We start from the raw sequence: 27,304 nt of genomic DNA, 5'->3' as shown, positions 1-27,304 counted from the left end.
CAAGTCCTCAGACAGGTATTCTTTCATTTCTCTATGCTCAATGTGGTACACACAAGGACACGGGACAGAGGTTGAGTCCACTTTAATCCATTTTAACTGGCTACAAGTGTGATTTAGTTATTGCCACTACCTGTTATGTGCCACGGGTAAGTAACAGGTGCTGTTAATTACACAAATTAGAGAAGCATCACATGATTTTTCAAAGAGTGCCAATACTTTTGCACGGCCCATTTTTGTAGTTTTGTGTAAAATGATATAGATTTTTTTTTAACCATTCTCTTTTGTGTTTTTCAATTGCAAGCAAAATAAATGAAGGTAGTACGACCAAACATTTGTAATTGCAGTCATTTTCTGGGAGAAATCGAGCATTATCTGACAGAATTGCAGGGGTGCCAATACTTTTGGCCAGCAGTGTATATCCTCAAATTTGGTTTCCTTTTTATGGGCCATGTACAGGTTCCAGTTCACATTTTTGTCCGCTAGACATTTTTGAAATTGATCTAAACTATTTATAATAATTATCAAAATTTTACCTAGGGTGATCCTAGAGTCCACATTCTACATCAACCCCTCACAGAAAACAAAGTTCCCTAGCGTGATTTCAATTGAAAAGCCGGCTATGCTTGCTAAATCAAGGGCTAGTTGGACCACGTCGCTGCTGTTCTCAATACTCAATATATTGACTTCAGAATCAATTATAAGTTCCTGCCAGAAACCAATGAGGCACTAATACCTTGCACCCAGTCACACGTCTGACCTATTTCATTTTCACTGCACGGCTCACAAATCCGGCCTTTACTTCAAATGCAAACTCTTGTGTTAGTCCTTCAATCGTCTGTGCGTGCGTGTGTCAGTTTGTGTGTGCGCGTCCATGTCTTCGTGCGCCTCCTTGTTCATATTAGCCAATGTCATACCATTATCATTTAACAATCTTATCATTCCAAACAAAAAGAAATAAAAAAATTAAAATAATACATCAAGTGAAACAGCATGCAGTATGTACTAAACATTATGTGTTTTGTAAATCTGACTTTTTAAATGATGACTGATCATATGCCGTATCTATTGTCTGGACAATACATCACTATTGATAGCTATTGCTATGCTCATTTTAATGATACAAATATTTTATTTTTATGTCTAAAATCCTTTCCCGGTTTTGTGACATCAGTGTGTTCAAGTGGGAAATATGGTAAACACTGCGCTGAGACGTGCTTGTGCACAAACAACGGCACTTGCAATCCCATCGACGGCTCGTGTCAGTGCTACCCTGGATGGATTGGCGAGGACTGTTCCAGAAGTAAGACACGAATAATAACACTGTACATTTGTTTTGATTGCCTTTTGATCCACTTAGATTTTTTTTTTTCTTGAACTCCCAGTCTTCCTGGTGACATATTTGTTTGTGTGTCTTTCTGGCAGCCTGTCCACAGGGCTCGTGGGGTCCCGAATGCATTCACACTTGTAACTGTCACAATGACGCTCTGTGTAGCCCCACTGATGGAGAGTGTGACTGCAGTCCTGGATGGGCAGGACTCTTCTGTACTCAGCGTATGTCTTCCTCTCTTGCACACACACCCCACACACAACTTTAGAGGAAATGCAGTTACCCTCACTTCATTGCACAACTAATCAAACTTTCAATCAATCAATAAGTTACACCATCAATCTCAGGTTCTAAACTCAAATTACTGTTGTTGTTGATTTATATATGTATATATATATATATATATATATATATATATATATATATATTTTTTTTTTTTTTTTACTGGCTCAGCAATGTCAGCAAACCAGGGGGGTGATGTGAATACTCAAGCACACAGCAGGGTTACTGAATCATTGTCACCATCTAGTGGCTGATCAACAAAACTACATATCTTTTACAAAACCACACCATGTGAGTGATCCTCAAGGCACGTAGAAATCGACAAATTCAGTGTAAAGGCAGAATGTCCTTCATGCTCCAGTCCTTCATTGCTGAATTTGCATGTTCTTCCAGTGCTTATGTAGATTATCTCCAGTTACCGATCCATCCATACGAACTGCTTACTCATTGTCAAAATGACTGTGGATATGCTCTGTAGTCCAGGGGTTCCCAACCTTTTTTGCACTACAGACCGGTGTGATTTGGGTCTTTTTTTTTTACTGACCGGCAATGTGCGGCAGAAAAATACAGCAAATAGAAAATTACACGACAGGGCTAAAAACAAATGTTAAGTGCAGGGAAAATATACAGTAACTCACCCGCTGAATCAGTGGGAGGCCTGAGCTTGTTTCGTTGAGACGAGATTGTCCCATCTAGGTGTGATGTGAGACAGTTATATAAATCCTTATATCCAGTCTGCTCCATAACTTTGTCTTGGTTGCCGTCATTGCAGAAAAGCCCGCTTCACGAAGATACAATGTCGGAAATTGTAGTAAGGTTTTCAGTGCTCTTGTAGCGATGTCAGGATATTCTGGAATTACTTTAATCCAGAACCTCGGTAGAGTTGTTGTCTCATATGTATGTTTAAGGTCGCCTTCATTTGCGATCTCTACAAGCTGATTCTCCTATTGCACAGACATGCTGGAATCACTCGGTTTATTCACAAACGGGTCACAAATCCACTCCTTCGCAGTTTAAGGCCACAGATTATGCAGAGCGGACTTGGCGCATGGCAGTCACTTGTTGCGATAAACCCATATTTTAGGTTAGGTTATTATCTATTAAAAGAAGATTTTGTTTTCTTCCAGGTTGTTGGCTCATCTTCTGGCTCGTCAGGTGCCCTTTTCCCTGTAAAAAATCTGTCCAAAGACATCTGTTTTTCAGTCATCTTCGCTAGTGTGGGAGCTAATTATTTCCGGGAACAAATTAGATGCGCCCACCCTACGGCCTACGTCATACGTTATTATCGAGGACATGCGCACATAGATATAAAAAACAAGATGTGTTGCTAGTAGTCCAATGGATTTCTATGATGACATTCTATCCAGTTATAGTATTATATCTAGAGTAGACAGGGATATTGGTGTGTTAAGGAGCACAGGCCAAAGTTAATTCGGCCAGAATGCAGTCGTTAATAAATTATTTATTATTTCTGTGCGGCCCGGTAGAAAATGCGCTATGGACTGGTACCGGTCCGCGGCCCGGCAGTTGGGGACCCCTGCTGTAGTCCAAGAGCGTAGGTTTGGTCTCAATATTGGTAGGGACGATATACCAGCATAACCTGCATGTACACTTTTTGCTGGGGACGGGACATAATATAAAACCAAACAGATTGGGTGAACGGCGGTCAGGGCTACATTTCTCACCAATACGAACGTACTTAATTGATAGGCTAAATGATTAATGCAAAATAAATCTGTTTTGATTTAACTTTCACTTTGCAAATTTACAGTACAATGTCTTAATCTGATATTTTTTCTTAAATCTAGTCAAATAATTTTCATCTTGTTTTGAGTTTTAAAGGCTAGTTAACAGAGTAATGCATCAGATTCTTCCACTTACTTTTAGTAAATATTATCATTTGTTCTTATTAAGACCATACATCTAAAAGTCGGTCATTTTTCACCTGAATGAAAAAAAAAGTGCTTTCAAATAATGTTTTGAACAATATCTATTCTTGAATCAAAAACATTTCTGACAAACACGTTTTTTTTTTTTTTTTTAGATTAAATGTACAAAAGTTTTGCTTTAAATAAGTCTGTTCAGCTTATTTTCAGGTAGCTATTTTTCTTATTTCAAGAATTCTGAGTAAATAAGGTTGCTTAAAAGTTGGTGGGGACAAGTTGAGCATCCTGAAAAGTTGGTTGTGTTTTGTCCCTTCCGTCCCTATGCAAACCTACACCCTTGCTGTAGTCTATCCTCACTTTGAGACATATGGTAAACCCTGAACTGGTCGCCACAGACGGTATATCTGAACTGTCATTTGGACATCATTAAAGATTAGGGCTGTCAAACGATTAAAATTTTTAATCGAGTTAATTACAGCTTAAAAATTAATTAATCGTAATTAATCGCAATTCAAACCATCTATAAAATATGCCATATTTTTCTGTAAATTATTGTTGGAATGGAAAGATAAGACACAAGATGGACATATACATTCAACATACGGTACATAAGTGCTGTATTTGTTTATCATAACAATATATCAACAAGATGGCATTAACATTATTAACACTGTGTTAAAGCGATCCATGGATTAAAAGACTTGTAGTTCTTAAAAGATAAATGTTAGTACAAGTTATAAAAATTTTATATTAAAACTCCTCTTAATGTTTTCGTTTGAATAAAATTTGTAAAATTACCAAATTCAAATTATTCCGAAAAAAAACATTGATTTGCAGACTACCGACCGAAATGAGTATTAAAATTGCTAATAAAATCGTTTGGGATTATTTTAGATGCATATATGTTATATTTTTCTTATAGCGTATTAGACGAGGAATACGATAGACCCATTAATAGACTTTTTGGGAAAAAATCACCATTTTTTTTAAGTAGTCTCATGAATAATGACATGGACTGTGAAAATCAATGCAAAATTACTCGGCGACGGCTCTCCAAATTGTACATGGTGAGTGGTCACTCTTTGAATAATCATGTCATCTTACATGCTGAATCGAGCATGTGCAACATGCACAAATAACGTGACATACTTCGCGCTGGATGGAATCTATAAGAGAATTGTTAGATAATCTGCCAAACGATTCCATGGAATTGAAACGCATCGTACCGCTTCACTATAGCAAACGGTTCTCGATTCCCATCCCTACCCCTCACCCCAATAATCGCTTTACGGCCCCAATGGGCCCCACTATTGGAGAAGGACTGGATTACGCATAGTTAACCATAACTATTGCCAGTGAACATAAACTCCCACCTAAGATATTTTTTTTTTATTAGCTAAAATAAAATGTGCAAATACTGTAGTTCCAAAACTGAAAAAGCCTCTCTTGAAATAGTGCAAAAATAAGCACTCACTCAGAGCTTAGGGCTAGAGCAAAATAAAAATTTCCTGATTTGAAAATATAAAGTACCGTATTTGTCGGACTATAAGCCGCACCTGAGTATAAGTCGCACCAGTCATAAAATGCCCAACGAAGAGGAAAAAAACATATATAAGTCGCACCGGAGTATAAGTCTTATTTTGGGGGGAAATTTACTTGATAAAATCCAACACGTAGAACAGATATGTCATCTTGAAAGGCAATTTAATATAAAAATACAATAGAGAACAACATGCTGAATAAGTGGACAGTATGATGTTACATGATGCATGAACAACGAAATGCAGATATACTGTCCTCACCAGGATGCTACGGCTCGGTCCTGGCTATACAGCGAGCTAAACTCTCAAACGACGATGCTGGACGTCCGTATAATTTGCAGAATTAATTTCGTCCTCAATACCAAACAGGTTCGCATCAACGTAGATAAATGATAATTAGGTGCTATTTCAGCAATGACACAAACGCTTAGCATGCGTTCGCTAGCATTAGCACATCGTTCAAACAACCACACAACTGGCTCCAAGTGTCGAATCGCGGGTGGAAAACACACAGCAACAACAACAACAACAGAAAAGATGATACACACAGGCATTGCCTTTGTAGATATTTTACAAGCATAAACAATGAACGTCGGTTCGCAGCCCTCTTTCTCTCCCTCTCTCTCTCTCTCTCTCTCGCCCACTCGCTCAGAGACGCTGCGTAGCTGTCCGTCTTCTTCTGGCGTGTGAGCGCTCTTCTTCGTGTAAACAAGTGCGAGTGCGCCCCCTTGTGGGCGTGAAAGCGCCACAAACTAAAACCATGCTTTTCAATATAAAAAAGTCAAGAATACAATTGAACACACATTGCCAAAGGCGGAACGCGAGCGTGGCCATAGCTATTAAGGGTTATTCAGATAACTATAGCATAAAGAACATGCTAACAAGTTTACCAAACCATCAGTGTCACTCCAACACACCAAAATAACCTGCGAAATGATATCATAATGTGTTAATAATTTCACACATAAGTTGCTCCTGAGTAGAAGTCGCACCCCAGCCAAACTATGAAAAAAAACTGCGATTTATAGTCCGAAAAATACAGTAAATACACTTTAAAAAGTGTAATACAGTGGTACCTCTACATACGAAGTTAATTCGTTCCAGGACCTTGTTTGTAAGTCGAAATGGTCGTATGTCGAGCAGGATTTTCCCATAGGAATACATTATAAGTCCATTAATTTGTTCCACAGCCCAAAAACCTACAGTAAATCCTTAATAAATACTGCTGATACTATTAAAAATGGCAATTAAACATAGCAAAACAAATAAGTTATGAATAAAAATCGGAATAATATAATAATAATAATAATTAATAATCATTCCTGTAAATAATGTAACGAATCGGATTCTAATGTGGCGGACACTTTTTGCTGTACCTGAACGCACCGCGGGGCTGACGTCACAGTGAGATAGGTCAGTGCGGTAGAGATAATACTTTCGTTTTCTCAAGAGCACAGTCAACCGCGGAGGGAAATGGACGTTTTGTGTTGAATAAGTTCTTAAACTAGAAACTGCAATTTCGGGAGAAATTACACACCTTGGTCTTTCCTCTGTGGAGATACAGATCTTAGCCCCACTCAGGTCTATCAATAGAATGGATCATAATGCCAGTCATTGGCAAAAAACAAAGTAAAAGCCGTTAGAAATGAATGGGAGAATTGGACGTCCATGGACGTCAATGGCGGCACCTTTCATAATTGTTAATGGAATCGGGGAAGTTTGGGGGACACGTCCTAATGATATCTAGTCATTTTCTGTTGATTTGGGGAAAAAAAAAAATTTCCCATTGAAAATGAATGGGAAAAATTTTGGACGTCCATGGACGTCAATGGTATCAACTTACATAAGCGTCAATGGAATCCTAGTACATTGGCATCAATAAAATGAACAAACATGAAGAAATGCCATTGGAAATGAATGGGAAGTTTGGACGTCCATGAACGTCAATGACATCACCCTCCATAAGCGGCAATGCAATCGGGGACATTTGGGGGACACGTCCTAATGATATCTAGTCATTTTCTGTTGATTTGGGGAAAAAAAAAAAAATCCCATTGAAAATGAATGGGAAAAATTTTGGACGTCCATGGACGTCAATGGTATCAACTTACATAACCGTCAATGGAATCCAAGTACATTGGCATCAATAGAATGAACAAACATGAAGAAATGCCTTTGGAAATGATTGGGAAGTTTGGACGTCCATGGACGTCAATGGCATCACCCCCCATAAGCGGCAATGCAATCGGGGACATTTGGGGGACACGTCCTAATGATATCTAGTCATTTTCTGTTGATTTGGGGGAAAACAAAAAAATTCCCATTGAAAATGAATGGGAAAAATTTTGGACGTCCATGGACGTCAATGGTATCAACTTACATAAGCGTCAATGGAATCCAAGTACATTGGCATCAATAGAATGAACAAACATGAAGAAATGCCATTGGAAATGAATGGGAAGTTTGGACGTCCATGAACGTCAATGGCATCACCCTCCATAAGCGGCAATGCAATCGGGGACATTTGGGGGACACGTCCTAATGATATCTAGTCATTTTCTGTTGATTTGGGAAAAAAAAAAAAAATCCCATTGAAAATGAATGGGAAAAATTTTGGACGTCCATGGACGTCAATGGTATCAACTTACATAAGCGTCAATGGAATCCAAGTACATTGGCATCAATAGAATGAACAAACATGAAGAAATGCCTTTGGAAATGATTGGGAAGTTTGGACGTCCATGGACGTCAATGGCATCACCCCCCATAAGCGGCAATGCAATCGGGGACATTTTGGGGACACGTCCTAATGATATCTAGTCATTTTCTGTTGATTTGGGGAAAAAAAAAAAATTCCCATTGAAAATGAATGGGAAAAATTTTGGACGTCCATGGACGTCAATGGTATCAACTTACATAAGCGTCAATGGAATCCAAGTACATTGGCATCAAAAGAATGAACAAACATGAAGAAATGCCATTGAAAATGATAGGGAAGTTTGGACGTCCGTGGATGTCAATGGCATCACCCTCCATAAGCCTAAATGGAATTGGGGACATTTGGGGGAAACGTCCTGTTGATATCTAGTCATTTTCTGTTGATTTGGGGAAAAAAAAAAATTTCCCATTGAAAATGAATGGGTAAAATTTTGGACGTCCATGGACGTCAATGGCAGCACCCCCCATAAGCGTCAATGGAGTTGGGGACGTTTGGGGTATAAGTCCTATTGATATCTGGTCATTTTCTGTTGATTTGGAGAAATGTAGTTTTTTCCCCATTGAAAATGAATGGGGAAATTTTTGGACGTCCATGTAAGTCAATGGCGGCACCCCTCATAAGCGTCAATGGAATTGGGGAAGTTTGGGGGACACGTCCTATTGATATCTGGTCATTTTCTGTTGATTTGGGGAAATTTTGTTTTTTCCCCATTGAAAATGAATGGGAAAAATTTTGGACGTCCATGGCCGTCAATGGCATCGACATCCATATAGTCAATTGAATCCAAGTACATTGGCATCAGTAGATTCGACATGCATGGCCGTCAATGGCATCAATGCAATGTAAATTCCATTGGAAATCCCATTGGAAGTGAATGGGAACTTTTCCCATTCGAAATGAATGGGATAGTTTTTGGCAAATTTCCGAGGAAGCGTAATTTTTTTCCAAATTCTGTATACAACTTTTATGCCCCTCACCGTCCCGGAATTTTTGATGCCCAAATTATGTGATTTGGTAAAAAATTGTAGGACTAGATACATTTTGAAACTTTTTTTTTTTTCCGGAAAATTGCCGTTTACGGGCGAACGGAAAATTCTTCAAGGCCGTTTGAAAAATTCCCATCGTCGCGCGAAAATTCCGGTCGTGCCGATACTTGAACGGTACCGATCGGAGGTACGGTTCGGGCTGTGCGGCGCGCCGAAAAAAACGTCAACAATTATTGAATAATAATAACTAGAAACTGCAATTTCGGGAGAAATTACACACCTTGGTCTTTCCTCTGTGGAGATACAAATCTTAGCCCCACTCAGGTCTATCAATAGAATGGACCATAATGCCAGTCAATGGCACTAAACAAAGTAAAAGCCATTAGAAAAGATTGGGAGAATTGGACGTCCATGGCCGTCAATGGCATCACCCTCCATAAGCGGCAATCCAATCAGGGACATTTGGGGGACACGTCCTAATGATATTTAGTCATTTTCTGTTGATTTGGGAAAAAAAAAAAAAATTCCCATTGAAAATGAATGGGAAAAATTTTGGACGTCCATGGACGTCAATGGTATCAACTTACATAAGCGTCAATGGAATCCAAGTACATTGGCATCAATAGAATGAACAAACATGAAGAAATGCCATTGGAATTAATGGGAAGTTTGGACGTCCATGAACGTCAATGGCATCACCCTCCATAAGCGGCAATGCAATCGGGGACATTTGGGGGACACGTCCTAATGATATCTAGTCATTTTCTGTTGATTTGGGGAAAAAAAAAAAATTCCCATTGAATATGAATGGGAAAAATTTTGGACGTCCATGGACGTCAATGGTATCAACTGACATAAGCGTCAATGGAATCCAAGTACATTGGCATCAATAAAATGAACAAACATGAAGAAATGCCATTGGAAATGAATGGGAAGTTTGGACGTCCATGAACGTCAATGGCATCACCCTCCATAAGCGGCAATGCAATCGGGGACATTTGGGGGACACGTCCTAATGATATCTAGTCATTTTCTGTTGATTTGGGAAAAAAAAAAAAAATCCCATTGAAAATGAATGGGAAAAATTTTTGACGTCCATGGACGTCAATGGTATCAACTTACATAAGCGTCAATGGAATCCAAGTACATTGGCATCAATAGAATGAACAAACATGAAGAAATGCCTTTGGAAATGAATGGGAAGTTTGGACGTCCATGGACGTCAATGGCATCACCCCCCATAAGCGGCAATGCAATCGGGGACATTTGGGGGACACGTCCTAATGATATCTAGTCATTTTCTGTTGATTTGGGGAAAAAAAAAATTTCCCATTGAAAATGAATGGGAAAAATTTTGGACGTCCATGGACGTCAATGGTATCAACTTACATAAGCGTCAATGGAATCCAAGTACATTGGCATCAATAGAATGAACAAACATGAAGAAATGCCATTGGAAATTAATGGGAAGTTTGGACGTCCGTGGACGTCAATGGCATCACCCTCCATAAGCAGCAATGCAATCGGGCACATTTTGGGGGAAACGTCCTATTGATATCTAGTCATTTTCTGTTGATTTGGGGGAAAAAAAAAATTTCCCATTGAAAATGAATGGGAAAAATTTTGGACGTCCATGGACGTCAATGGTGTCAACTTACTTAAGCGTCAATGGAATCCAAGTACATTGGCATCAAAAGAATGAACAAACATGAAGAAATGCCATTGGAAATGAATGGGAAGTTTGGACGTCCCTGGACGTCAATGGCATCACCCTCCATAAGCAGCAATGCAATCGGGGACATTTGGGGGACACGTCCTATTGATATCTAGTCATTTTCTGTTGATATGGGGAAAAAAAAAAATTTCCCATTGAAAATGAATGGGAAAAATTTTGGACGTCCATGGACGTCAATGGCAGCACCCTCCATAAGCGTCAATGGAGTTGGGGACGTTTGGGATATACGTCCTATTGATATCTGGTCATTTTCTGTTGATTTGGAGAAATTTAGTTTTTTCCCCATTGAAAATGAATGGGAAAATTTTTGGACGTCCATGGAAGTCAATGGTGGCACCCTTCATAAGCGTCAATGGAATTGGGGAAGTTTGGGGGACACGTCCTATTGATATCTGGTCATTTTCTGTTGATTTGGGGAAATTTTGTTTTTTCCCCATTGAAAATGAATGGGAAAAATTTTGGACGTCCATGGCCGTCAATGGCATCGACATCCATATAGTCAATTGAATCCAAGTACATTGGCATCAGTAGATTCGACATGCATGGCCGTCAATGGCATCAATGCAATGTAAATTCCATTGGAAATCCCATTGGAAGTGAATGGGAACTTTTCCCATTCGAAATGAATGGGATAGTTTTTGGCAAATTTCCGAGGAAGCGTAATTTTTTTCCAAATTCTGTATACAACTTTTATGCCCCTCACCGTCCCGGAATTTTTGATGGCCAAATTATGTGATTTGGTCAAAAATTGTAGGACTAGATACATTTTGAAAGTTTTTTTTTTTTCACGGAAAATTGCCGTTTACGGACGAACGGAAAAATTTTCGGGGCCATTTGTAAAGTTTCCTGTGTCACGCTAAAATTCCGGTCGTGCCGATACTTGAACGGTGCCGATCGGTCTAACGGTTCGGGCTGTGAAGCGCGCGTTTTTTTTCCATTCAAAATGAATAGGAAAGTTTTTGGCAAATTTCCGGGGAACCGTAAATTTTTGCCAAATTCTGTATACAACTTTTATGCCCCTCACCGTCCCGGAATTTTTGATGCCCAAATTATGTGATTTGGTCAAAAATTGTAGGACTAGATACATTTTGAAACTTTTTTTGTTTTTCGGAAAATTGCCGTTTACGGGCGAACGGAAAATTTTTCGTGGCGGTTTGAAAAATTCCCATCGTCACGCGAAAATTCCGGTCGTGCCGATACTTGAACTGTGCCGATCGGTGCTACGGTTTGGGCTGTGCGTTGGCTCAAAAAAACGCGGAGAATAAGATGAATAAATAATAAGTACAATAAAGTTGCACAACAACATAACCTTGTTCTTTCCTTCAGAAAGACCAAGGTAATAATAACTAGAAACTGCAATTTCGGGAGAAATTACACACCTTGGTCTTTCCTCTGTGGAGATACAGATCTTAGCCCCACTCAGGTCTATCAATAGAATGGATCATAATGCCAGTCATTGGCAAAAAACAAAGTAAAAGCCGTTAGAAATGAATGGGAGAATTGGACGTCCATGGACGTCAATGGCGGCACCTTTCATAATTGTTAATGGAATCGGGGAAGTTTGGGGGACACGTCCTAATGATATCTAGTCATTTTCTGTTGATTTGGGGAAAAAAAAAAATTTCCCATTGAAAATGAATGGGAAAAATTTTGGACGTCCATGGACGTCAATGGTATCAACTTACATAAGCGTCAATGGAATCCTAGTACATTGGCATCAATAAAATGAACAAACATGAAGAAATGCCATTGGAAATGAATGGGAAGTTTGGACGTCCATGAACGTCAATGACATCACCCTCCATAAGCGGCAATGCAATCGGGGACATTTGGGGGACACGTCCTAATGATATCTAGTCATTTTCTGTTGATTTGGGGAAAAAAAAAAAAATCCCATTGAAAATGAATGGGAAAAATTTTGGACGTCCATGGACGTCAATGGTATCAACTTACATAACCGTCAATGGAATCCAAGTACATTGGCATCAATAGAATGAACAAACATGAAGAAATGCCTTTGGAAATGATTGGGAAGTTTGGACGTCCATGGACGTCAATGGCATCACCCCCCATAAGCGGCAATGCAATCGGGGACATTTTGGGGACACGTCCTAATGATATCTAGTCATTTTCTGTTGATTTGGGGAAAAAAAAAAAAATCCCATTGAAAATGAATGGGAAAAATTTTGGACGTCCATGGACGTCAATGGTATCAACTTACATAACCGTCAATGGAATCCAAGTACATTGGCATCAATAGAATGAACAAACATGAAGAAATGCCTTTGGAAATGATTGGGAAGTTTGGACGTCCATGGACGTCAATGGCATCACCCCCCATAAGCGGCAATGCAATCGGGGACATTTTGGGGACACGTCCTAATGATATCTAGTCATTTTCTGTTGATTTGGGGAAAAAAAAAAAATTCCCATTGAAAATGAATGGGAAAAATTTTGGACGTCCATGGACGTCAATGGTATCAACTTACATAAGCGTCAATGGAATCCAAGTACATTGGCATCAAAAGAATGAACAAACATGAAGAAATGCCATTGAAAATGAATGGGAAGTTTGGACGTCCCTGGACGTCAATGGCATCACCCTCCATAAGCCTAAATGGAATTGGGGACATTTGGGGGAAACGTCCTGTTGATATCTAGTCATTTTCTGTTGATTTGGGGGAAAAAAAAAAAATTCCCATTGAAAATGAATGGGTAAAATTTTGGACGTCCATGGACGTCAATGGCAGCACCCCCCATAAGCGTCAATGGAGTTGGGGACGTTTGGGGTATAAGTCCTATTGATATCTGGTCATTTTCTGTTGATTTGGAGAAATGTAGTTTTTTCCCCATTGAAAATGAATGGGAAAATTTTTGGACGTCCATGTAAGTCAATGGCGGCACCCCTCATAAGCGTCAATGGAATTGGGGAAGTTTGGGGGACACGTCCTATTGATATCTGGTCATTTTCTGTTGATTTGGGGAAATTTTGTTTTTTCCCCATTGAAAATGAATGGGAAAAATTTTGGACGTCCATGGCCGTCAATGGCATCGACATCCATATAGTCAATTGAATCCAAGTACATTGGCATCAGTAGATTCGACATGCATGGCCGTCAATGGCATCAATGCAATGTAAATTCCATTGGAAATCCCATTGGAAGTGAATGGGAACTTTTCCCATTCGAAATGAATGGGATAGTTTTTGGCAAATTTCCGAGGAAGCGTAATTTTTTTCCAAATTCTGTATACAACTTTTATGCCCCTCACCGTCCCGGAATTTTTGATGCCCAAATTATGTGATTTGGTCAAAAATTGTAGGACTAGATACATTTTGAAACTTTTTTTTTTTTCCAGAAAATTGCCGTTTACGGGCGAACGGAAAATTTTTCAAGGCCGTTTGAAAAATTCCCATCGTCGCGCGAAAATTCCGGTCGTGCCGATACTTGAACGGTACCGATCGGAGGTACGGTTCGGGCTGTGCGGCGCGCCGAAAAAAACGTCAACAATTATTGAATAATAATAATAACTAGAAACTGCAATTTCGGGAGAAATTACACACCTTGGTCTTTCCTCTGTGGAGATACAGATCTTAGCCCCACTCAGGTCTATCAATAGAATGGATCATAATGCCAGTCATTGGCACAAAACAAAGTAAAAGCCATTAGAAACTAGAAACTGCAATTTCGGGAGAAATTACACCTTGGTCTTTCCACTGTGGAGATACAAATCTTAGCCCCACTCAGGTCTATCAATAGAATGGACCATAATGCCAGTCAATGGCACTAAACAAAGTAAAAGCCATTAGAAAAGATTGGGAGAATTGGACGTCCATGTCCGTTAATGGCAGCACCCTCCATAAGCGTCAATGTAATTGGGGAAGTTTGGGGGACACGTCCTATTGATATGTAGTCATTTTCTTTTGATTTTGGGAAAAAAAAAAAAATCCCATTGAAAATGAATGGGAAAAAATTTGGACGTCCATAGACGTCAATGGCAGCACCCCCCATAAGCGTCAATGGAAGCAGGGAAGTTTGGGGGACATGTCCTATTGATATCTGGTCATTTTCTGTTGATTTGGTGAAATTTTGTTTTTTCCCCATTGAAAATGAATGGGAAAATTTTTGGACGTCCATGGCCGTCAATGGCATCGACATCCATATAGTCAATAGGATCCAAGTACACTGGCATCAGTAGATTCGACATGCATGGCCGTCAATGGCATAAATGCAATGTAAATTCCATTGAAAGTGAATGGGAACTTTTCCCATTAGAAATGAATGGGAGAGTTTTTGGCAAATTTCTGGGGAACCGTAAGTTTTTTCCAAATTCTGTATACAACTTTTATGCCCCTCACCGTCCCGGAATTTTTGATACCCAAATTATGTGATTTGGTCAAAAATTGTAGGACTAGATACATTTTTAAACTTTTTTTTTTTTTCGGAAAATTGCCGTTTACGGGCGAACGGAAAATTTTTCGTGGCGTTTTGAAAAATTCCCATCGTCACGCGAAAATTCCGGTCATGCCGATACTTGAACGGTGCCGATCGGGGCTACGGTTTAGGCTGTGCGTTGGCTCAAAAAAACGCGGAGAATAAGATGAATAAATAATAATAATAACTAGAAACTGCAATTTCGGGAGAAATTACACCTTGGTCTTTCCTCTGTGGAGATACAAATCTTAGCCCCACTCAGGTCTATCAATAGAATGGACCATAATGCCAGTCAATGGCACTAAACAAAGTAAAAGCCATTAGAAAAGATTGGGAGAATTGGACGTCCATGGCCGTCAATGGCATCACCCTCCATAAGCGGCAATCCAATCAGGGACATTTGGGGGACACGTCCTAATGATATCTAGTCATTTTCTGTTGATTTGTGGAAAAAAAAAAAATTCCCATTGAAAATGAATGGGAAAAATTTTGGACGTCCATGGACGTCAATGGTATCAACTTACATAAGCGTCAATGGAATCCAAGTACATTGGCATCAATAGAATGAACAAACATGAAGAAATGCCATTGGAAATGAATGGGAAGTTTGGACGTCCGTGGACGTCAATGGCATCACCCTCCATAAGCAGCAATGCAATCGGGCACATTTGGGGGAAACGTCCTATTGATATCTAGTCATTTTCTGTTGATTTGTGGAAAAAAAAAAAATTCCCATTGAAAATGAATGGGAAAAATTTTGGACGTCCATGGACGTCAATGGTATCAACTTACATAAGCGTCAATGGAATCCAAGTACATTGGCATCAATAGAATGAACAAACATGAAGAAATGCCATTGGGTTTTAATGGGAAGTTTGGACGTCCCTGGACGTCAATGGCATCACCCTCCATAAGCAGCAATGCAATTGGGGACATTTGGGGGACACGTCCTATTGATATCTAGTCATTTTCTGTTGATTTGGGGAAAAAAAAAAATTTCCCATTGAAAATGAATGGGTAAAATTTTGGACGTCCATGGACGTCAATGGCAGCACCCCCCATAAGCGTCAATGGAGTTGGGGACGTTTGGGGTATACGTCCTATTGATATCTGGTCATTTTCTGTTGATTTGGAGAAATGTAGTTTTTTCCCCATTGAAAATGAATGGGAAAAATTTTGGACGTCCATGTAAGTCAATGGCGGCACTCTTCATAAGCGTCAATGGAATTGGGGAAGTTTGGGGGACACGTCCTATTGATATCTGGTCATTTTCTGTTGATTTGGGGTAATTTTGTTTTTTCCCCATTGAAAATGAATGGGAAAAATTTTGGACGTCCATGGCAGTCAATGGCATCGACATCCATATAATCAATTGAATCCAAGTACATTGGCATCAGTAGATTTGACATGCATGGCCGTCAATGGCATCAATGCAATGTAAATTCCATTGGAAATCCCATTGGAAGTGAATGGGACTTTTCCCATTCGAAATGAATGGGATAGTTTTTGGCAAATTTCCGAGGAAGCGTAATTTTTTTCCAAATTCTGTATACAACTTTTATGCCCCTCACCGTCCCGGAATTTTTGATGCCCAAATTATGTGATTTGGTCAAAAATTGTAGGACTAGATACATTTTGAAACTTTTTTTTTTTTCACGGAAAATTGCCGTTTACGGACGAATGGAAAAATTTTCGGGGCCATTTGTAAAGTTTCCTGTGTCACGCGAAAATTCCGGTCGTGCCGATACTTGAACGGTGCCGATCGGTCTAACGGTTCGGGCTGTGAAGCGCGCGTTTTTTTTCCATTCAAAATGAATAGGAAAGTTTTTGGCAAATTTCCGGGGAACCGTAAATTTTTGCCAAATTCTGTATACAACTTTTATGCCCCTCACCGTCCCGGAATTTTTGATGCCCAAATTATGTGATTTGGTCAAAAATTGTAGGACTAGATACATTTTGAAACTTTTTTTATTTTTCGGAAAATTGCCGTTTACGGGCGAACGGAAAATTTTTCGTGGCGGTTTGAAAAATTCCCATCGTCACGCGAAAAATCCGGTCGTGCCGATACTTCAACGGTGCCGATCGGTGCTACGGTTTGGGCTGTGCGTTGGCTCAAAAAAACGCGGAGAATTATTGAATAATAATAATAATAATAATAATAATAAAGTTGCACAACAACATAACCTTGTTCTTTCCTTCAGAAAGACCAAGGTAATAATAATAATAAGTACAATAAAGTTGTAGAATATCATTACCTTGTTCTTTCCTTTGGAAAGACCAAGGTAATGAATGGGAGAATTGGACGTCCATGGACGTCAATGGTATCAACTTACATAGGCGTCAATGGAATCCAAGTACATTGGCATCAATAAAATGAAAAAACATAATTAAATGCCATTAGAAATAAATGGGAAATTTGGACGTCCATGGACGTCAATGGCATCACTCTTCACAAGCGTCAAAGGAATTGGGGAAGTTTGGGGGACACGTCCTATTGATATCTAGTCATTTTCTGTTGATTTGGGGAAAAAAAAAAAATTCCCATTGAAAATGAATGGGTAAAATTTTGGACGTCCATGGACGTCAATGGCAGCACCCCCCATAAGCGTCAATGGAATCCAAGTACATTGGCATCAAAAGAATGAACAAACATGAAGAAATGCCATTGGAAATTAATGGGAAGTTTGGACGTCCGTGGACGTCAATGGCATCACCCTCCATAAGCAGCAATGCAATCGGGGACATTTGGGGGACAGGTCCTATTGATATCTAGTCATTTTCTGTTGATTTGGGGGAAAAAAAAAATTTCTCATTGAAAATGAATGGGTAAAATTTTGGACGTCCATGGACGTCAATGGCAGCACCCCCCATAAGCGTCAATGGAATTGGGGACGTTTGGGATATACGTCCTATTGATATCTGGTCATTTTCTGTTGATTTGGAGAAATTTAGTTTTTTCCCCATTGAAAATGAATGGGAAAAATTTTGGACGTCCATGGAAGTCAATGGCGGCACCCTTCATAAGCGTCAATGGAATTGGGGAAGTTTGGGGGACACGTCCTATTGATATCTGGTCATTTTCTGTTGATTTGGGGAAATTTTGTTTTTTCCCCATTGAAAATGAATGGGAAAAATTTTGGACGTCCATGGAAGTCAATGGCGGCACCCTTCATAAGCGTCAATGGAATTGGGGAAGTTTGGGGGACACGTCCTATTGATATCTAGTCATTTTCTTTTGATTTTTGGAAAAAAAAAAATTCCAATTGAAAATGACTTTGATGCGGGAGGTCGCAGGATCGAACCTCTGTCAATACCAAGTTAGCTTTTGTCAATGCCTGTATCACATACATGATAACTTTATATACATATCACACAACGCTGCATTTAGCAGCTGGATAGCTCAGTGTTGATATCGCTGACCTTGGTACGAGAGGATGGTGGTTCGATCCCCGGTCAGTTACCTACTTTATGCGTATACCTCAGAGTGGATTGGACGTCGCCGACGTCAAAAGAGCGGATGACGCCAACGTCCATCGAGAGGACGGCGCCGACGATCAACGAACGGATGGTGACGACGTCCAACGAGCAAACGGCGCCGACGTCAAAAGTTAGCGTGAGAGGCGGACGTCACCGACGTCAAAAGAGCAGATGATGCCGACATCCCACGTGGGACAGTGACAACATTCAACAAGCAAACGTCAAAAGTGCAGAATGCGATGTCCAACGCGCCGACGTCCAAGACGTCAAAAGAGCAGATGACGCCGACGTCCCCGACGATCAACAGACGGATGGTGACGACGTCCAACGAGCAAACGGCGCTGACGTCAAAAGTTAGCGTGAGAGGCCGACGTCATCGACGTCAAAAGAGCAGATGACGCCGACATCCCATGTGGGACAGTGACAACGTTCAACAAGCAAAAGTCAAAAGTGCAGAATACGATGTCCAACGAGCGGACGTCACCGACGTCCAAGACCTCAAAAGAGCAGATGACGCCGACATCCATCGAGCGCACGGTGCCGACATCTCACGTGGAACAGTGACGACGTTCAACAAGCAAACGTCAAAAGTGCAGAATGTGCCGTCTAACGAGCGGACGTCACCGACGTCCAAAGTGCAGAATGCGCCGTCCAACGAGCGGACATCACCGACTTCCAAACTGCTGACGGCGCCGACGTCCAACGAGCGGACATCACCGACGTCCAAAGTGCTGACGCTGCCGACGTCCATCAAGCGGACGGTGCCGACGTCCAACGTGGGACAATGACGACGTTCAACAAGCAAACGTCAAAAGTGCAGAATGCGCCGTCTTACGTCCAACGAGCGGATGGTGACGATGTCAAAAGAGTGGACGACGCCGACGTCCAAAGTTTGGCGACGTCCAACGAGCGGACGTCACCAACGTCCAAGACGTCAAAAGAGCAGATGACGCCGACGTCCATCGAGAGGACGGTGCCGACATCTCACGTGGAACAGTGACGACGTTCAACAAGCAAACGTCAAAAGTGCAGAATGCGCCGTCCAACGAGTGGACGTCACCGACGTCCAAAGTGCAGAATGCGCCGTCCAACGAGCGGACGTCACCGACGTCCAAAGTGCTGACGTCGCCGACGTCCATCGAGCGGACGGTGCCGACGTCCAACGAGCGGACGGTGCCGACGTCCAACGTGGGACAATGACGACGTTCAACAAGCAAACGTCAAAAGTGCAGAATGCGCCGTCTTACGTCCAACGAGCGGATGGTGACGATGTCAAAAGAGTGGACGACGCCGACGTCCAAAGTTTGGCGATGTCCAACGAGCGGACGTCACCGACGTCCTAATTGCTGTCGCTTCCGACGTCCAAAGTGCTGACGCTGCCGACATCCAACATAAAGACGGCGCCGACTTCCAACGAGCGGACGGCGCCGACGTCCAATGAGCGGACGGTGACGACGTCCAACTAGCAAACGTCGCCGACGTCCAACATGCGGATGACGCCGACGTCCAGTCGACGAAGTCCAACGTGCGGATGACGCCGACGTCCCATAAATTCCCATTGAAAATGAATGGAAAAAATTTTGGACGTCCATGGACGTCAATGGTATCAACTTACATAGGCGTCAATGGAATCCAAGTACATTGCAACAATAAAATGAAAAAACATAATTAAATGCCATTAGAAATAAATGGGAAATTTGGACGTCCATGGACGTCAATGGCATCACTCTTCACAAGCGTCAAAGGAATTGGGGAAGTTTGGGGGACACGTCCTATTGATATCTGGTCATTTATTGTTGATTTGGGGAAAAAAGAAGAAATTCCCATTGAAAATGAATGGGAAAAATTTTGGACGTCCATGGACGTCAATGGTATCAACTTACATAAGCGTCAATGGAATCCAAGTACATTGGAATCAATAGAATGAACAAACATGAAGAAATGACATTGGAAATGAATGGTAAGTTTGGACGTCCATGGACGTCAATGGCATCACCCTCCATAAGCGGCAATGCGATCGGGGACATTTGGGGGACACGTCCTAATGATATCTAGTCATTTTCTGTTGATTTAGGGAAAAAAAAAAAATTTCCCATTGAAAATGAATGGGAAAAATTTTGGACGTCCATGGACTTCAATGGTATCAACTTACATAAGCGTCAATGGAATCCAAGTACATTGGCATCAATAGAATGAACAAACATGAAGAAATGCCATCGGAAATGAATGGGAAGTTTCGACGTCCGTGGACGTCAATGGCATCACCCTCCATAAGCAGCAATGCAATCGGGGACATTTGGGGGACACGTCCTCTTGATATCTAGTCATTTTCTGTTGATTTGGGGAAAAAAAAAAAAAATCCCATTGAAAATGAATGGGAAAAATTTTGGACGTCCATGGACGTCAATGGCAGCACCCCCCATAAGCGTCAATGGAGTTGGGGACGTTTGGGGTATACGTCCTATTGATATCTGGTCATTTTCTGTTGATTTGGGGAAATGTAGTTTTTTCCCCATTGAAAATGAATGGGAAAAATTTTGGACGTCCATGGACGTCAATGGCAGCACCCCCTATAAGCGTCAATGGAGTTGGGGACGTTTGGGGGACACGTCCTATTGATATCTGGTCATTTTCTGTTGATTTGGGGAAATGTAGTTTTTTCCCCATTGAAAATGAATGGGAAAAATTTTGGACGTCCATGGCCGTCAATGGCATCGACATCCATATAGTCAATTGAATCCAAGAACATTGGCATCAATAGATTCGACATGCATGGCCGTCAATGGCAATGCAATGTAAAGTCCATTGGAAATCCTATTGAAAGTGAATGGGAACTTTTCCCATTAGAAATGAATGGGATAGTTTTTGGCAAATATCCGGGGAACCGTAAATTTTTTCCAAATTCTGTATACAACTTTTATGCCCCTCACCGTCCCGGAATTTTTGATGCCCAAATTATGTGATTTGGTCAAAAATTGTAGGACTAGATACATTTTGAAACTTTTTTTTTTGTCACGGAAAATTGCCGTTTACGGACGAACGGAAAAATTTTCGGGGCCATTTGTAAAGTTTCCTGTGTCACGCTAAAATTCCGGTCGTGCCGATACTTGAACGGTGCCGATCGGTCTAACGGTTCGGGCTGTGAAGCGCGCGTTTTTTTTCCATTCAAAATGAATAGGAAAGTTTTTGGCAAATTTCCGGGGAACCGTAAATTTTTGCCAAATTCTGTATACAACTTTTATGCCCCTCACCATCCCGGAATTTTTGATACCCAAATTACGTGATTTAGTCAAAAATTGTAGGACTAGATACATTTTTAAAGTTTTTTTTTTTTTCGGAAAATTGCCGTTTACGGGCGAACGGAAAATTTTTCGGGGCCGTTTGAAAAATTCCCATCGTCGCGCGAAAATTCCGGTCGTGCCGATACTTGAACGGTACCGATCGGAGGTACGGTTCGGGCTGTGCGGCGCGCCGAAAAAAACGTCAACAATTATTGACCTATAATAATAATAAACTAGAAACTGCAATTTCGGGAGAAATTACACCTTGGTCTTTCCTCTGTGGAGATACAAATCTTAGCCCCACTCAGGTCTATCAATAGAATGGACCATAATGCCAGTCAATGGCACTAAACAAAGTAAAAGCTATTAGAAAAGATTGGGAGAGTTGGACGTCCATGGCCGTCAATGGCAGCACCCTCCATAAGCATCATTGTAATTGGGGACATTTGGGGTACACGTCCTATTGATATCTGGTCATTTTTTGTTGATTTGGGCAAAAAAAAAAAATTCCCATTGAAAATGAATGGGAAAAATTTTGGACGTCCATGGACGTCAATGGTATCAACTTACATAAGCGTCAATGGATACCAAGTACATTGGCATCAATAGAATGAACAAACATGAAGAAATGCCATTAGAAATTAATGGGAAGTTTGGACGTCCATGGACGTCAATGGCATCACCCTCCATAAGCAGCAATACAATCGGGGACATTTGGGGGACACGTCCTATTGATATCTGGTCATTTTTTGTTGATTTGGGGAAAAAAAAAAAATTCCCATTGAAAATGAATGGGAAAAATTTTGGACGTCCATGGACGTCAATTGTATCAACTTACATAAGCGTCAATGGATACCAAGTACATTGGCATCAATAGAATGAACAAACATGAAGAAATGCCATTAGAAATTAATGGGAAGTTTGGACGTCCATAGACGTCAATGGCATCACCCTCCATAAGCAGCAATACAATCGGGGACATTTGGGGTACACGTCCTATTGATATATGGTCATTTTTTGTTGATTTGGGCAAAAAAAAAAAATTCCCATTGAAAATGAATGGGAAAAATTTTGGACGTCCATGGACGTCAATGGTATCAACTTACATAAGCGTCAATGGATACCAAGTACATTGGCATCAATAGAATGAACAAACATGAAGAAATGCCATTAGAAAAGATTGGGAGAGTTGGACGTCCATGGCCGTCAATGGCAGCACCCTCCATAAGCATCATTGTAATTGGGGACATTTGGGGTACATGTCCTATTGATATCTGGTCATTTTTTGTTGATTTGGGCAAAAAAAAAAAATTCCCATTGAAAATGAATGGGAAAAATTTTGGACGTCCATGGACGTCAATGGTATCAACTTACATAAGCGTCAATGGATACCAAGTACATTGGCATCAATAGAATGAACAAACATGAAGAAATGCCATTAGAAATTAATGGGAAGTTTGGACGTCCATGGACGTCAATGGCATCACCCTCCATAAGCAGCAATACAATCGGGGACATTTGGGGGACACGTCCTATTGATATCTGGTCATTTTTTGTTGATTTGGGGAAAAAAAAAAAATTCCCATTGAAAATGAATGGGAAAAATTTTGGACGTCCATGGACGTCAATTGTATCAACTTACATAAGCGTCAATGGATACCAAGTACATTGGCATCAATAGAATGAACAAACATGAAGAAATGCCATTAGAAATGAATGGGAAGTTTGGACGTCCATAGACCTCAATGGCATCACCCTCCATAAGCAGCAATACAATCGGGGACATTTGGGGTACACGTCCTATTGATATATGGTCATTTTTTGTTGATTTGGGCAAAAAAAAAAAATTCCCATTGAAAATGAATGGGAAAAATTTTGGACGTCCATGGACGTCAATGGTATCAACTTACATAAGCGTCAATGGATACCAAGTACATTGGCATCAATAGAATGAACAAACATGAAGAAATGCCATTAGAAATTAATGGGAAGTTTGGACGTCCATGGACGTCAATGGCATCACCCTCCATAAGCAGCAATACAATCGGGGACATTTGGGGTACACGTCCTATTGATATCTGGTCATTTTTTGTTGATTTGGGGAAAAAAAAAAAATTCCCATTGAAAATGAATGGGAAAAATTTTGGACGTCCATGGACGTCAATGGTATCAACTTACATAAGCGTCAATGGATACCAAGTACATTGGCATCAATAGAATGAACAAACATGAAGAAATGCCATTAGAAATTAATGGGAAGTTTGGACGTCCATGGACGTCAATGGCATCACCCTCCATAAGCAGCAATACAATCGGGGACATTTGGGGGACACGTCCTATTGATATCTAGTCATTTTCTGTTGATTTGGGGAAAAAAAAAAAATTCCCATTGAAAATGAATGGGAAAAATTTTGGACGTCCATGGACGTCAATGGTATCAACTTACATAAGCGTCAATGGATACCAAGTACATTGGCATCAATAGAATGAACAAACATGAAGAAATGCCATTAGAAATTAATGGGAAGTTTGGACGTCCATGGACGTCAATGGCATCACCCTCCATAAGCAGCAATACAATCGGGGACATTTGGGGGACACGTCCTATTGATATTTAGTCATTTTCTTTTGATTTGGGAGAAGAAAAAAAATTTCCCATTGAAAATGAATGGGAAAAATTTTGGACGTCCATGGACGTCAATGGTGTCAACTTACATAAGCGTCAATGGAATCCAAGTACATTGGCATCAATAGAATGAACAAACATGAAGAAATGCCATTGGAAATGTATGGGAAGTTTGGACGTCCCTGGACGTCAATGGCATCACCCTCCATAAGCAGCAATGCAATCGGGGACATTTGGGGGACACGTCCTATTGATATCTAGTCATTTTCTGTTGATTTGGGGGAGAAAAAAAAAATTTCCCATTGAAAATGAATGGGAAAATTTTTGGACGTCCATGGATGTCAATGGCAGCACCCCCCATAAGCGTCAATGGAGTTGGGGACGTTTGGGGTATACGTCCTATTGATATCTGGTCATTTTCTGTCGATTTGGAGAAATTTAGTTTTTTCCCCATTGAAAATGAATGGGAAAAATTTTGGACGTCCATGGATGTCAATGGCAGCACCCCCCATAAGCGTCAATGGAGTTGGGGACGTTTGGGGTATACGTCCTATTGATATCTGGTCATTTTCTGTCGATTTGGAGAAATTTAGTTTTTTCCCCATTGAAAATGAATGGGGAAAATTTTGGACGTCCATGGAAGTCAATGGCAGCACCCCCCATAAGCGTCAATGGAATTGGGGAAGTTTGGGGGACACGTCCTATTGATATCTGGTCATTTTCTGTTGATTTGGGGTAATTTTGTTTTTTCCCCCATTGAAAATGAATGGGAAAATTTTTGGACGTCCATGGCCGTCAATGGCATCGACATCCATATAGTCAATTGAATCCAAGTACATTGGCATCAGTAGATTCGACATGCATGGCCGTCAATGGCATCAATGCAATGTAAATTCTATGGAAATCCCATTGGAAGTGAATGGGACTTTTCCCATTCGAAATGAATGGGATAGTTTTTGGCAAATTTCCGAGGAAGCGTAATTTTTTTCCAAATTCTGTATACAACTTTTATGCCCCTCACCGTCCCGGAATTTTTGATGCCCAAATTATGTGATTTGGTCAAAAATTGTAGGACTAGATACATTTTGAAACTTTTTTTTTTTTCATGGAAAATTGCCGTTTACGGACGAACGGAAAAATTTTCGGGGCCATTTGTAAAGTTTCCTGTGTCACGCGAAAATTCCGGTCGTGCCGATACTTGAACGGTGCCGATCGGTCTAACGGTTCGGGCTGTGAAGCGCGCGTTTTTTTTCCATTCAAAATGAATAGGAAAGTTTTTGGCAAATTTCCGGGGAACCGTAAATTTTTGCCAAATTCTGTATACAACTTTTATGCCCCTCAACGTCCCGGAATTTTTGATGCCCAAATTATGTGATTTGGTCAAAAATTGTAGGACTAGATACATTTTGAAACTTTTTTTATTTTTCGGAAAATTGCCGTTTACGGGCGAACGGAAAATTTTTCGTGGCGGTTTGAAAAATTCCCATCGTCACGCGAAAAATCCGGTCGTGCCGATACTTCAACGGTGCCGATCGGTGCTACGGTTTGGGCTGTGCGTTGGCTCAAAAAAACGCGGAGAATTATTGAATAATAATAATAATAACTAGAAACTGCAATTTCGGGAGAAATTACACACCTTGGTCTTTCCTCTGTGGAGATACAGATCTTAGCCCCACTCAGGTCTATCAATAGAATGGATCATAATACCAGTCATTGGCACAAAACAAAAAGCCATTAGAAATGAACTGGAGAATTGGACGTCCATGGACGTCAATGGCGGCACCCTTCATAATTGTTAATGCAATCGGAGACATTTGGGGGACACGTCCTATTGATATCTAGTCATTTTCTGTTGATTTGTGGAAAATAAAAAAATTCCCATTGAAAATGAATGGGAAAAATTTTGGACGTCCATGGACGTCAATGGTATCAACTTACATAAGCGTCAATGGAATCCAAGTACATTGGCATCAATAGAATGAACAAACATGAAGAAATGCCATTGGAAATTAATGGGAAGTTTGGACGTCCATGGACGTCAATGGCATCACCCTCCATAAGCGGCAATGCAATCGGGGACATTTGGGGGAAACGTCCTATTGATATCTAGTCATTTTCTGTTGATTTGGGGAAAAAAAAAAAATTCCCATTGAAAATGAATGGGAAAAATTTTGGACGTCCATGGACGTCAATGGTATCAACTTACATAAGCGTCAATGGAATCCAAGTACATTGGCATCAATAGAATGAACAAACATGAAGAAATGCCATTGGAAATGAATGGGAAGTTTGGACGTCCCTGGACGTCAATGGCATCACCCTCCATAAGCAGCAATGCAATCGGGCACATTTGGGGGAAACGTCCTATTGATATCTAGTCATTTTCTGTTGATTTGGGGAAAAAAAAAAAATTCCCATTGAAAATGAATGGGAAAAATTTTGGACGTCCATGGACGTCAATGGTATCAACTTACATAAGCGTCAATGGAATCCAAGTACATTGGCATCAATAGAATGAACAAACATGAAGAAATGCCATTGGGATTTAATGGGAAGTTTGGACGTCCCTGGATGTCAATGGCATCACCCTCCATAAGCAGCAATGCAATTGGGGACATTTGGGGGACACGTCCTATTGATATCTAGTCATTTTCTGTTGATTTGGGGAAAAAAAAAATTTTCCCATTGAAAATGAATGGGTAAAATTTTGGACGTCCATGGACGTCAATGGCAGCACCCCCCATAAGCGTCAATGGAGTTGGGGACGTTTGGGGTATACGTCCTATTGATATCTGGTCATTTTCTGTTGATTTGGAGAAATGTAGTTTTTTCCCCATTGAAAATGAATGGGAAAAATTTTGGACGTCCATGTAAGTCAATGGCGGCACTCTTCATAAGCGTCAATGGAATTGGGGAAGTTTGGGGGACACGTCCTATTGATATCTGGTCATTTTCTGTTGATTTGGGGTAATTTTGTTTTTTCCCCATTGAAAATGAATGGGAAAAATTTT

The 27,304-nt window shown here is 40.6% G+C and overlaps 1 protein-coding gene across 5 annotated transcripts in view; it reads left to right on the top strand.

The window, feature by feature from the left end:
• LOC130916860 (multiple epidermal growth factor-like domains protein 11) overlaps nt 1-27,304 on the top strand; it is a 345,443-nt gene that overhangs the window by 263,183 nt on the left and 54,956 nt on the right. For all 5 annotated transcript variants that reach the window (XM_057837918.1, XM_057837935.1, XM_057837926.1 and 2 more), the window contains exons 16-17: nt 1,172-1,300; nt 1,423-1,551. In XM_057837918.1, coding sequence (XP_057693901.1) covers nt 1,172-1,300; nt 1,423-1,551 — 258 coding nt within the window. The remainder of the gene's footprint in view (nt 1-1,171; nt 1,301-1,422; nt 1,552-27,304) is intronic.

Source organism: Corythoichthys intestinalis, chromosome 1 (assembly GCF_030265065.1).
Source record: "Corythoichthys intestinalis isolate RoL2023-P3 chromosome 1, ASM3026506v1, whole genome shotgun sequence".
Taxonomy (NCBI): Eukaryota; Metazoa; Chordata; class Actinopteri; order Syngnathiformes; family Syngnathidae; genus Corythoichthys; species Corythoichthys intestinalis.
Note: the sequence above shows the minus strand (reverse complement) of the source record. Positions and strands in the feature narration are given on the sequence as shown.